The sequence below is a fragment of the Candoia aspera genome, chromosome 2 (genome assembly GCF_035149785.1).
Source record: "Candoia aspera isolate rCanAsp1 chromosome 2, rCanAsp1.hap2, whole genome shotgun sequence".
Lineage (NCBI taxonomy): Eukaryota > Metazoa > Chordata > Lepidosauria > Squamata > Boidae > Candoia > Candoia aspera.
In genome coordinates this window covers 223,230,329-223,244,563 of record NC_086154.1, presented here as the reverse complement: position 1 = coordinate 223,244,563, position 14,235 = coordinate 223,230,329, and the positions used below count along the sequence as shown (strand labels likewise).

Genomic DNA, 14,235 nt, shown 5'->3' with positions numbered 1-14,235 from the left:
CTGAAATGCTTTTGTTGCTTACAATGAATAAACTTCCTGTAATTATAGTTCTTTGCCTAATCCTGAGACTGTTTTGAAAAGTTCCATGGATTACAAGCAAAATCTAAACATACAGTGCTAAATATAAAACAATGCTTGCCAACATGACACTGTTAGGTCAATCCCTTAAAACATGTGGCCTTTTCTCTATTGTATTACTTTCACTTCTTCCTAGCAATTTCCTATTTCAAACATGCAAAGATTTAACAACCTCTAGAGACATTTCTTTTTTGTTTTTTTTTTAAATCTGTTGCTGGACTAACTTTAACCATGCATCTGAAGATGTAAATTGACCTAACTATTGGCTACTTTTCATTTTCATAGCTGTAATATGAACTCTGAATCTTATATTCAGGTTTCCTTTAATTCATCTAAATAAAGAGCTCAACTTTCTCTTAGAACCTTATTTATCACGATCATATTTCAGCTAGAATGTGAAACAGATTGCATTATAGTCATTGGCACCTCAGCTACAGCATATGCTCTGAATCAAATTTTCACATCAATACATTAAATTGTAAATAATGTCAAATTGATTTTGAAGTAAGATACTTGATTTTTTTGAAGTAAGATCATATTTACTACTTAATTGATCATTCATGAGATCTTCTTGCTCACTATTCTTATACTGACCTATTTTTGTCTAAAGTGTTTCCTTCTTAATTTAAAGTGCAGTGTACTGCTCATACAGAAATTAAATGCATGCATGATTACACTTATCAGCTGTTATTGTAGCAAAATGTTGTAAGTTTGGATCCACTTGATATAATTTGGGTCCCTATCCAAGGACCTCTAAAGTAGAGCTCTTGATCTACTTTCTAGGAACTTCTTCCTGCAGTGTTTTGTTGCTCCATAGCAGCTGTGTCACATTCATGGATATGGATGAAAAACAGTGAGATATACACATAGGCTTTCCATATAGTGTGGCTAGTTACTCAGCCACAGTTCCACCTATAGCTTACAATAAAATATTAGTCCTTAGCTATTACTAGTACCATCTGTCTGAAAGTGGCTAAACCTTGTAAGTGATAAGAAATATTTTTTGTTGGATAAAAACAGAATATGAAAGGGGAACATTTAGTAATATGTGAAAAATAGGTGAAAAACATCTCATTAATCTGGGTAGAACACCAAGATGGTACTGACCATGCTTGTGGATGACCTCTGGTGGGAGTAGGATAAGATTGCTGTGACTCTTCTGGTCCTGCTTGGTCAATAGCATTAATCATAGTATCCTTCTGGATTGTTTCTGGGGGTTGGGAGTGAGGGGCACTCTATTGCTATGGCTTTTTTTTTTTTCTGGTGCTGGTTCCAGTTTGTGTTGATAGGTTGGAAGAGAGACCTAGCCCAAACCCTTACTATGTGGGATCCTTTAGGTCTCAACAATCTCCCCACTTCTATTCAACATCTACATGAGATTGCTGGGTGAGATCATCTGTTAGCATGTCACTTGGGTATTATTAGTATGTGGATGATACCAGCCTTATATCTCAATCCTGGTCTGGAAAAAGAATGCTGTGGATTCTGGTGACAGGAGGATGTAAGGTCTGGATGTGGAGGAACCAGCTGAAGTTCAACCAAGCAAGACTGAATAGCTTTGGTTTCAAGGACCTTCCAGTCATAGAGATATTATTTTTTGACAGGGTTGCACCTCCCCAAGTAGAATTTGCATATAATCTGAGTGTCCTGCTGGACTCTCAGCTCCTGCCTAATGAGCAGGTAGTAGCTGTAGCCTTTGCACAAACCCATCATGTGAGCCAGTTGCATTCTTGTTTGGATTGTGAGCCCTTCTCACAGTCACTGTCGGTATAATGACCTCCTGCTTGAACTACTGCAATGCCTTATGTATGGAGCTACCCATGATGACCACTCAGAAGCTACAACTGGTCCAGAATGCAGCTGCACAAGCAGTTATGAGCATTCTTTATTTTGCCCATGTAACGTCTCTGGTTACCATTGGTATTCTGGTTACAATTCAAAGTGTTGGCTATCACCTATAAAGCCCTACATGGCTTAGGAATTGGTTACTTATGGGATCTGCCTGATTAGTAAGATCTGGAACAGCTGGCATGCTCCAAGTCCCAGCTGTAAAACTCTGTCATCTTGTGGAACCTAGAAGGTGCACCTTCTCTATAGCTTCACCTGCCCTGAGGTTCATATAGTCTTGGCCCTATTGAATGTTCATAATTGTGAAAAGTTAGCTCTTTCAGCAGGTTGGGCTAGAGTGCAGTGATTTACTCCCTTGCAGTTTATTTCTAATTGTTATAATTGTTTTGAATTGGTTATCCTCCCTGATATATGGCTATGTACTATTTTGCATTTTATTACTTCTAAGGTTGCTTTAATTCTAACATGTAAAATGCCTAGAGTCACTGTATCCCTGCAATTTAGGCAGCATACAGGTTGATAAATAAATGATTCTTGGGTTGATTGAGAAAACGATACAATCACTTTTGAGGTGGGGCTAGTGGTTCCATTAGCTGCTTACTGCTAGATATAACATGTAAAAACCTTTTGTATATAACCTCATATACATAAACATCTAGAATGAAGCTAAAGCAGATACTTGTTTGATACCCAGTAAATATGACAGCAAACTGATACAGTGTAGGAACCTTTATCTTAATATCAGTATTGGTAGACTTTTTATTATGGCTTTATAAAAAAAAATTATCTCTTAAATGTTAAAAGAAAAATTAAACCCTATCTATTTATTTAAAATTAAAGATGAATTAAATCTTTTCATTTTCCAGAAGTAAATACCTTTGTGAGTGACATTCCTATTGGTAAAAAAGCAAAACCATCTGCTAGAGTAATGAGTGAGTTGACATCAGAGTTCAGTGAAAGGGGAACCAAATGCTTATCAGATAGGCCTCTGGTTGCCCTCCATTATAGTAAGTGGAAAATGAAGTACTATTTTCATGGGTAGCTTTTTCTGCTAATGCCTGGTATAAATGACATCAAGAAAATAAGAATTATATGGATACATGGAACTTCTTGGACTTAAATAATCCTGGAGGGCAGGCAATTACATTATTTCCAGACCCATCACAGCTACTGTTCAAAAATGTATGAGAGATATTCTGATTGATTCCATTTAAAAAATCCTTAACCACAATATTGATATTTAATTAGAAAAAAGCACCCTAGCTGAGGTATGAGCTAATTTAACTATGAATATTAAAAATAAAATTATCTCATTCTCCTTAACTCAGTATGAAGCTACTGGAATGCTCTGATAGACTTTATTTCCTCTATCTGAATAGTAAAAAAAAAAAAGATGGTAAATTTAATGCTGAAATCACATATTCTATCAGCTAACCTCAATGGACTAGAGGATGTTGCAAAAGTTTGGCAAGGTAGTTCTGATGCACCCAGAAAGAATACCTACAAGTTCTTACTCTGCTATTGGAAAGCCAATGGAATGTTCTGCCCGCACACTGTTATTGTTGAGTGTTTCATACGTAGGGAAGGAAAACGGTGGCTTGTGCTTTGGGTTGCATTAAAAGCAAACCCATTAATCAGTGTTATTGCTTCCATCTTTTGGAAATTGGTCTTTGCAATTAGAGCATTTTTCTTTACTTTCTTCCTGAAACAATCAATCTTTTAAAAAAATATAGAGGCCCCCATCTAAAGAGGAGATAAGACTCATTCTATCTAATCAGTCTAATTATCCTTTTAGAAGCTTTCCACTTCTAGACTCCGTGATGGATCACAGCTATCGACTAAACAGAATGGATGCTCCACGTCAACTAACAGCATCAGCCCCTTTGTGATGCATTTAAGAGACATTTGTTTAGGTGATGAGACTAATAGCAGGAGTATTGACAGAGTTGCAAATGTTGGCAAAGCAGAATGAAATACAGTGATGATGGTATAATAGGTAGTAGTTGCACAGTTTTTATAAAACACTTTAAAGGAAATTAATGACTGTCTTCCCATTATTTTTGTCTCGTTAGTTGAAAATCCCTGGTAGCCCAAAACACTAGATGCATTCCAAATTCAGAGAAATAATTCAATCCAGTCTGCATCAAGTAGAGGAATTCTTAATACAATGCACTTCACAATGAAGAGTAACTTTCATTTGTAATTATAATGTGTATTTCCTTTAGACACATTTTCTTAAAAAGGAAGGCCTCTTTTTGATTTCTGTCTTTTGAACATTACATTTTTATCACTACTGTTTATAACATTGAACATTTAGAAATAAACAATATAGAATTATACAATATTTGAGCTGCTGGTAATTTGATCCAGCATAGCAAAAAAAAAAAAGAGTTGCGGTAAAGGGGAATATAGAGGGACCGAAGCTTAAAGCTTAAACTATAATTTATTTATTTATATTTCAAATTTTGTCACCACCCATCTTGCATGAAGCGACTCTGAGCAGTTTACAATAAACCTAAAAATAAATACAAATCAAAATACACTAAAAAACCGGATTTCCCAAATACAAATATAAGTATAAAATACAAAATATAAAGTCCAAGATGGCAATATTAACAGTTCTTGATTTAAATTTGTAAATTCATAAAATCATGGGACCGCTTCAGGGTGCTAACCACTCCCACTCTCCCCCTTCTCTCCCCAAGCGAGATGGCAGAGCCAGGTTTGAATGTCTTTGAATGTTTAATGCTTTGTTCATTCTTTTGCCTTTTGACACACTCTTGACAGCTCAAAAGCTTGTACAGCTTTTGTGATCTTGGCCTGATCTAATAATGATATTGCTTTAATATGGCTTGCTTTAAATGTTCCCAATAAATCAAGGTAATTCAGGATGAACTCAGGTCAAGCAAAAAGAATTGAAAATCATTCAGGAAAGGCATTGCTCCCTAGAGTGAACCCAATGCTTTTTCTTGCTTTCAAATACAGTAATGTCTGTGGAGATGGTTCGGTTCACATCTCACACTAAACCATGGTTTATTTAACTATCATTTACTAACTATGCCACGACTGGTTATGTTCACACAACACTAGGCTATGATTTACTGATATGTGATCCCATACAGTGCCAAAAAGCTTATATGTATACTTAACAGTTACTCCTTAGACCTATTTTACAAATTACCTTCAGTTTTTTGAAGGGGAAAAATGGCCTTTATTTTTAGTCTAGTTGAAAGATCTCATACACAGGCTGTAATCTACTGAATATAACATATGTTTATGCATGTGGTTTACACGTACCAAACATTTGAAGTGTAATTATATTCTGGCATTTGTTATCAACCTTGAAACAGAAATGGTAGTGCAAAACAAAACAAAACCTCACAAGCCCTATCTAATTAGGCACAACTCCAAAACACAGTATATTAACATTTCATTAAATTCACTTACAGGACAATTCTGTGCATATGTACTTTAAAGCAAGTCCTATTACATTTGCTGTAACTTACTCCCTAGCAAGAATGTTTAGGGTTTTAAACCTAGTGATTTTCTTAACATCTAAAAGCCATTTGTATAACCTATTTTTGCATAAAGAAGACATATCATCATCATTTTATCAACATCTGGATTCTCTAGATCAGTGTTTCACAACGTTGGCAACTTTGAGATGTGTTGAAGTCCACACATCTTAAGGTTGCCAAGGTTGAGAAACACTGCTCTAGATAATATGAAGACTGTACATCAAACTTCAAGAAGAATATTCCTAAACCAGATCCATCAGATGTCTACATGAAATGGATAAGAAGGTGAAGTCTGTCTCTTGATTTTGCCTGCTATATGACATTGAGACAAATACTATACTTGGATTTAAAGGATCGATTTAGTGAATGACATCTGCCAACATTCCTTTTGAAGAAGCTATCTAGCAACTAGCCTCCACATGTTGCTATCTTTGTTAGATGTATCAATGAACCTTTTGTAGATGAAAGGATCCTTCAGCCCCAGGAGGTTCTAAGCCAGCTGAGGAATCCCACAGACAAAAATGTGCAGGGGAGGCAGTGATACTCATTGATTCTTCCACCCTCCTGAAGTCTCTTGAGCATTTGCTCCAGAAGATAGGGAGACCTTGAGAAACAGCTGGAGGGAAGGTCTGGGGTTCCAATGGGAGGGAAATCCCATATAGGTTTTGCTAGGGCATTGGACCTTTTTCCCAGCCTGTTGCCCTTCAGATGTGCTGGTCTTTGGTTTTCATGATATTGATATAATTCTGATGAGGTAGATTTCTTCCATGTTTAATACTTTGTCATAAAATGGTCTACCTTACATATTCTTACCTGAAAGTTACCAAAACAGCTTCCTCCAGGCAAGGTGACATAACTTACAAACGGAGGCCCAGGCAAGTTTAGTGACTCGTATACCACAGTGCCTTCACTTGAAAACACACCTTTCTGTTTCTGCTTGTTCTCCCAGAATTCCTGAAGCATTGCCACAACGTTCACTATCAAAATATAGGAGTGAATGTTTTAGTCACAATTCATTGCCTAAAACATATTTTATTCACTATACTGAAAGCAAAGCATTTAGCAGAGTTACACTGTTGTTCAACCAATCAAGCCCTTAGCTAGGAAGCAGTTGTCAAGGTCTCATGTCCGGAGGTATCCCCAATATAAAGTAAGTATGATTCAGTATTTGAATTAATCACATGGATTGGCATTTTTCATTAAAAGTATAAAAACTAATTAGTTAAAATAGAACCCCAATAATTATTTCAATATTTTGGATTTCATAGAAACAGAGTTGGAAGGAGCAAATGATGCCATTGAGACCAACCTACTGCTCAGTCCAGGAATCCAGATTAACACATAGATAATTGCTCTCTAGCCTCTATTTGAACACATCCTGGGAGGGTCAGCCCCCCACCTCTCTGGTTTCACTGCTGAACTGCTCTTACTTTTGGAATATTTTTTTCTAACATTCAATAGGAATCTGCCTTCACCTTCCTATCACTTAAATCCATTATTCAATGTCCTTCTCTCTGGAACTGAGATAACAAGTCTTGATCTTTTTCTGTGGGATTACTGCACTTCCCATAGAAGAGAATATCTGAGCTCAGGGTTGAACCATGGAGTCCTTGGTGCTCTCTGAGCTTGGTTGTTTGCTTGCAGACGTTTCATTACCCAACTAGGTAACATCATCAGTGCTGTGTGGGGTTTGCTCCCTGTTTATATACAGTAACTTGCCCTGCCTTGAGTCCTGAAGGGCTTTATTTGGTTTGCATGCTACAGTGATGCCGCGTAGTTGTCATAGGCTGTTGGTTGTTTCTGAGATGTTTCTGATGTATGGTAGTGTTATCCTTTTCATAGCTTGTGTTGGTTGTGCTGTAATGGGTTGAGTGGTCAGGAACTTTTTGATAAAGTTGTGGGGGTATCCATTTTGTTGGAGGATAGTGTATAGGTGGTCTGTTTCATTTTTCTGGTGTTCTGGGTTGCTGCAGTGCATTTGTGGGAAACAGTGAGCATCCTAGACTAAGCTAAATCCAAAAATGCTAAGGAATTCCTGGAAGTTTAGCACTCAGACACATCAGCCATCAATATACACATAGAGATAAACCACATTTGCACATCATTCAAAAGAGACAATAAAAAGGCTAAGAAGGAAATAAAAAGTCCAGAACACATCCTGTCCAGCAGCCAACACCCAGATAAGCAAGGATTAACACCAGGCAAGCAATCACGCAGAAAACAATACCCTAATCAAGGAACTACCAAGAAAACCACATCCCCACCAACACTGGCAGGGCAAGCTACTGTATATAAACAGGGAGCAAACCCCACACTCACTAGCACTGATGATGTTACCCAGTTAGCTAATGAAATGTCTGCAAGCAAACAGCCAAGCTCAGAGAGCACCAAGGACTCCACATTATTACACTTCTCTTGGCAAGATGAACTGGAAGGATAGAAGAACTTCTGATTAGCAGAATTTTTTATAAAACAGCTAATGAAGCAATTATGAAATAATCCCAGCAATTGCTATGTACTAAATGCTACATCTGTTTATACTAAAATCAAGATTCAGATTCCTGCATGTCTTCCTCCTACCCCTGGAATGTACAGTAACTGAGGGAAGCCAATATCTTTTGGGCTGAAGGGATGGTTTCCACCTGTTTCTTGTTTGGATAATAGACTGATCTAGTAGCAAGCTGACTGTCTTATGCAACTCTACCCTTACAGACTTTCATGCAGCATCTCAAAGCTACAGTGCAGTTTTAGTTAAAATTCATATGTTCTCTTCCCCTTAATCATAAAGACAACTGGAACTAATTTCATTTCTACTAAGATTAGGAAATATGTATCATCTCAGCCTTCAGATCTGTTGACAAGGAGATGTTGCCTGTGTATTTATGACTCCATAGAACTTTCATATTTTTAAAAATATATGTATATATTTTCCCTTTATATTCCATGCCTGGGCAAGGCTTATAACATCCAAGAGTCTGCTTGAACTGAAGCAGGATATAATTGTAATAATAATTAATTTTTTTAAAAAAATATTTGTGTTCTCAAGGAGCTCACACTCTCAGGAAATAAATGGTTTGGGGGATAAAAGAGACCAAATTAAATAAAAATGGTAACATGCATGGAAAAATATCACAAAAACTTTACTTCCATAGCATATCATAGCCAACCAGTCTGCAACACCATCATGAGACTGTATAACAGAGAGCAAACTATAATATGGTTTAGTAATTAAATAAGGACTGAAGATGGTCCAGTCTGTGTGGAGTTGTGCAGGACCTGGTTCTAAGTATTCTGATGCCTGAGCTTCAGTGAAGTCAACAGGTCTTCATTTCTAAATCTGAGGACTTCATTCCTCTCCAGCAGCAGAATCAACTACTAAAAATTATTGCAGTATATGCTGCAGATTTGTATAGGCTAGCTGAAAAGCAAAGCTCAAATGTGATATTCAAAGTATAAGTTGCATACATTTCTTCTTTTAGCTTATTGATTTCACTTTTACAACAGCTGACCTCATCTGTTTCAGATCCATTTAAAACAAAGTGTGATAGCTGTCTTTAGCACGTAGCTGATGTGGTAAGAGAGTGCAGTTTCTGATGAAGAATATACCATACGAAGCCACTGCTAAAGAATCAGGTTCTCAGCTGTAATTGAAACTCAATGCATTTTATATCCTTCTTATTCTCTTCTTGTTTCATGTCATCCATCAAAATAGTAATAGCTACTTCAGAAATGCGTAGCTATATTAGTCTGGCTATATTGAATAGCTTTATGTAAGAACACCAGAATGCTAATGTTGAAGTAGCTTCTTGTATAATCCTGTAACAGGTAATCTAATGGAAAACCTCCAACTCTATCAAATAGCCTTCTCCAAATGGAGCAATTCAAACTCTGAGAATGGTTAGCTTTCTTGCACTTGCTGTCCCAACATATTAAAAGGGCACCTGGTTAGGGAAGGCTGTTGTAAAACATGAATAAGACAACAGGGTTTGATCTACCTTTCAGAAGGGCAAGGAGCTACAAGTAAGCCAAAACTAAACTAGAGAACAGGTGGTTATATCAATCTGTGATAGTAGGATTAGGATTTGACACAGAAAATTAACAAAATTGAATTCTGGTCACCACTAAGGTATATTGTTTTATCTATTTGTCCTTAAAGCCTAGCATTGTCTGCTCTGAATTCTCTTAAAAGTTTTCAGGCAGAAGTTTTTAATAGCACCTCTTTTTCTTTTAAAAATGGAAAGAAATGGGATTGAAAGTGAGACATTTATACTCATTCCATTCTGTTGCACAAGTCGTAATCAGATGAATTGGCCAGAAATAATTGCAGAACAATCAAGAATATCTCTTGTATTTTATTTACTTTGGCTGCATTCACAAAGCCAGGACGTAGACACACACACATACACATAGACACATGATAGTGCCCTGGTTCAGTCATTAGCACTAAGCCATAATTGTTGTAGCACCTACTTTAGAAAGCTAAAAACATGCAGACTTCATTATGGCTTAGTACAATTTGTTAACTCAGTTTATGGTTACTAAAACTTGAGTTATCAATGTGCTTTAATTTATAGAACAAATTATAAAACGGTCAATAGAAAAGTTGAAGAACCACTACAATATGGCTGCTGGTCCAGTAGAGAAACTACTGCATTGGCAAACTGCATCTGTGGGCCCTCCAGACATGATGTTTATCCATTTCTGTGATGTTCTTTCTGTGCGTGGTGCTTCCGTATATGAACTAGGCTTGCAGTTGCAATCATGGAGGGGGAGCGAGATGTGCGAATTGGGGAAACAAATAATCAGCCTGCAGACCAAGAATGGAGAATAAGCTTTCTTTTCTTTTCTTCTTTTCTTTTTTTTCCTATGCTACTTTTTTTTTTTGGCAGTCAAATACTTTGAAGGACAAGCGTGTTTATTCTTGACCATTTTTCATGAGTCATTTCAAAGCAGAGAGCATCCAAAAGAAGCGATTAAGTTTGGTTGAATTTTTCCACTACATTTTGAGAAAGATTTCTTTTTAAATGTCTTCTTGGCTAGATAATAGGCCACAAGCATGTAACCTGGAACATATCCTTCCTTTCCCTTATCTCCTTGTTGATAAAATAATACAGTGTCAAGAACATTTTTCCTTGGCAAAAGAAAGTTCTTTTGGAATTGTTCTCTTAAGGATTGCTTGCAGCACTATCCGGCGCACACTTTTGTTTTCAGTGGGGTTTACTCCCAGGTCAGTGGCCTTACCAATCAAGTGGAAGTGGGCCCCTTGGAAATCAACAAAGTGAGTGGAAGCTTGCATTGGATGTGTAAAGCACCAACGATAATAGTCTCAGGTTTAAAATGCAATAAATGGGCCACACAGAAGTGAAGAAAACCACCCAAAGCTGAGGAATGTTAGAGCAGAAATCTGTTGCAACCTCGCCAGCCATGTGCAGTACCAAGACAGAATCCTGAGCCTCTTTCATGGTCACAGACAAACCATTTATAAAGAAGACAAGCAGTATGTGTTTCCTGCTTTGTCAGTTGTAAAAAGGGTTTTCAAGAGAAAGATTGCTTTAGCTAATTTGTCAGATTAATATTAAATAACTGTTGAGTGGGAAAAGTAACAGTCCTTTGGAGTTTAGTACATTTCATATTTGAGGTCCCTTCACCCTCTTTTTTTAAGGAAGATTCTTTTATGCAAGGCTACTAAAATTGTCTTCCATTTCCTCAATCAATCTGCAGCAAGTAATCAGTAAAACAGGATAGTTTAAACAAATTTGTAACTTAAATGTTCACCTTCTGGCAGCTGCCTCCCATTAGGGGCTATAATTTAACACATACTTCATACTGAAGCTGCAAAAGATGTTTTCAGTTCTGCACATACTTCTTAAATATATATAAAGAAAAAAATACATGTTTCAATAGTTATATAGATTCAGGAATAACAACAACAGCAACAACAGTTTATTTACTTTGGTTCATATGCCAAGCATCGCCAAAAGGTTTTCATTGGCTTACAGCAAACTGATATGAATAGGATTAAAAACAAGAACAATAATGACAGAGCCAGTTAAATAGTACTACTACTACTATTACTTAAAAAAAAAGCAAAAACCACACATGCACTTTTACTCAGGGATAGCATGGTCCTCACTTGTTCCAAAATGTCCTCCTGAAATACCATGATTTACAACTCTTTGGAAGCTTAATAAGGAGTGGATGATTTGAATAGCAGGGGGTAGGGTATTTCAAAGGCGGGGGGCTATTACCAAGGAAGCTTGATAGTTTGGTCTCAAGAGTGGCCTTCCTTTAGTGGTGATACCCTCAGCAAGTCTTCTCTCTCTGATTTCACCAGGTGGGCAGATTCAACCCACAGAAGCAAGCAGTCTCAGAGATATCTAGGCCATGAACCATGTGGGTGGCAACTAGCACTTAGAAATTCACTACCAGCCAATATAGTTCCTGCAGTAGTAGGAATCTCCATGTGAGCATAACTACCTGGGCACTGCATGCTAAACCAACTGAAGCTTTTGAATGGTCTTTAAGGACAGTCCCATGTAGAACAAATTGCCATAGTCCAGTAGCAAGGTGACTGGGATGTGAGTGTCTGTAAGCAAAATCTTCTGTTCTAGAAATGGTTACAACTGGTATGGCATTTGCAGTAGCAGCAAAAACAGCAACAGACAGGCACCTAGAACATAATACATGAAACATTACTGTTATAGAAAAGACAAAAGTGTAAAACCCGGAGACAGCTGAATTGATGAAAAACAACTGAAGAAAATAACATATTATGATTTACAAACTGAAGCTGAAAGGTGATTGAGGACAAAATGGATTGTCATACTAATTGTAACTGGAGCTTGGTGCAATACCAAAAGGATCACCAAATATTTAGACATTTTAAACTTACTGGACTTCTTGTTGGAATTATTAGAGATCAACTCAGCATTATCTCACGAGCATAATAAGAGGGTTTGTTTGGTAGGTGTGTCTCTATTGTGCTTGTGGGAAGTCACATGGGTCACCTGATTTCCTCTTCCTCTTCCTTGAGTCTGGGAGATTCACAGTCTCCATCTTTACCTCATGGGCAGACATGCAGGCAGGAGGACTGCATAATGCAGGCCTTGTCCTCTAACATCTTGCTTGCACACAGACTTTCTATTCCACATAGAAAGTGTCTACAAAGAATCAGTGATGAAGTGCCTTTCTACTATGAATCTACCTGTATCCAGATCTGCTGAATAAAGGTAAGCTACCTCTACTTTTCTTCATCTAACTGCTGTGTGAAGACTGAATTTATTTCTGAACATAATTAAGCTTGATGTGCAAGTTCTTTTTTGGTCCACGCTTCTACTCTGCAAGATTGCTGTTAGCTGCTTGGAGTTCTTTTATTAACCTTTAAAAACTCCATCACTTCTTACCACTAATTTTGCAAAAGACTACCCTATTTGGAGCAGCATATATTTTACACTGACAACTCCATGAATCTTAGGTCCTTCATTAGGACCTAAATTATTGGAGTCCATACCCAAGCAATTAGTCTATTATATTTATTTGGCTAAGCAGAAGAGTATTAATTGCCATGCCACTTTTTTTTCAAGCTCTGTAAATATTTGGGAGGTGGTTTGCTTCAATGAAAGCCTGAGCAAAGCACCCAAACGTGCTTCATTTGCTTTTAAGAGAGAAGGGAAGCAGTCACATTGCCTCACTTAGCCTGCTCCAATGGGCACTTGCAGTGGCATGTGCAGAAGGTTCTTTTGGCTATCACAAGTGCCAGAGGAAGCTGCAAGCCAACATGAAGTTCCTTGTCAAGACAAATGAAAATTGTCTTGCACAAGCTTGCTTGCTTATATACCATCAAGTCAGTGTTGATTCTTAGCAACTACCTAGATAGATTTTCTTCAGGAAAATCTGTCCCCAGCCTGGTCCTTCAGGTCTTCCAGTGGTGCACCCATTGCCCCTGTAATTGAGTCCATCCACCTTTCTGCTGACCATCCTCTTCTTCTTTTTCCTTTTTCCTTTCCCAGCATTATAGACTTCTTCAGAGAGGTATGTGCATTATGTGTCCAAAGTATGATAACTTGAACCTGGTAATTTCTGCCTTGAATAACAACTCTGGATTGATTTATTGAGTGGTCCATTTGTTTGTTTTCTTGGCTGTCCTTGGTATTCTCACAAAAATTCAGTAGCATTCAATAGCACTCTTTCACCATTTGTTTTCTTGGCTGTCCACGGTATTCTCAGGATTTATCTCCAACACCTAAGTTCAAAAGCATCAGTACTCTTCAGTATCCTTCTTCTTCAAAGTCCAACTTGCACTTCCATAGAGTGTCACAGGGAATACCATTGCTTGCACAATTCTGATCTTTGTAGGTATAGACACATCACAGTGTCTGAATATCTTTCCCAAGGTATGTGCTTTAGCACCTGCTAAAGAAAAATAGGTAGGTATGTTTGCTAACTCATTATTGCAATTATGAGTTAGCCCAATTATTGAGTAGCCCAATTTTGAGCAGCATACTTCTGTTTTACTGAGCACAATACTCAGTAACACATTTTACTCAGATTCCAGTTGTGTCACCCACTGTCCATTATAGCAGAAGTGAACCACATATGACTCCCTGTCTCTCAAAGTATGCCAAGACTGTACTGCTGAAATTAAGTAGCTCACTGTTATTTTGGTAGGTCATATTTTTCATAATTTTTCAAATCACAATTAGCCTTTACTGCATTTATCTGAATCAAAGATGAGTCACCCCCCCCAATATTTAAAAGCAAAATGGGAAGATTGTTTTAGATTTGTTGACAA

At 37.4% G+C, this 14,235-nt stretch overlaps 1 protein-coding gene across 1 annotated transcript in view; it reads right to left on the bottom strand.

Moving 5' to 3' along the window:
- Positions 1-14,235, bottom strand: part of LIX1 (limb and CNS expressed 1) — a 37,048-nt gene that overhangs the window by 18,102 nt on the left and 4,711 nt on the right. Inside the window, exon 2 of the mRNA XM_063296730.1 lies at positions 6,258-6,421. Coding sequence (XP_063152800.1) covers positions 6,258-6,421 — 164 coding nt within the window. The remainder of the gene's footprint in view (positions 1-6,257; positions 6,422-14,235) is intronic.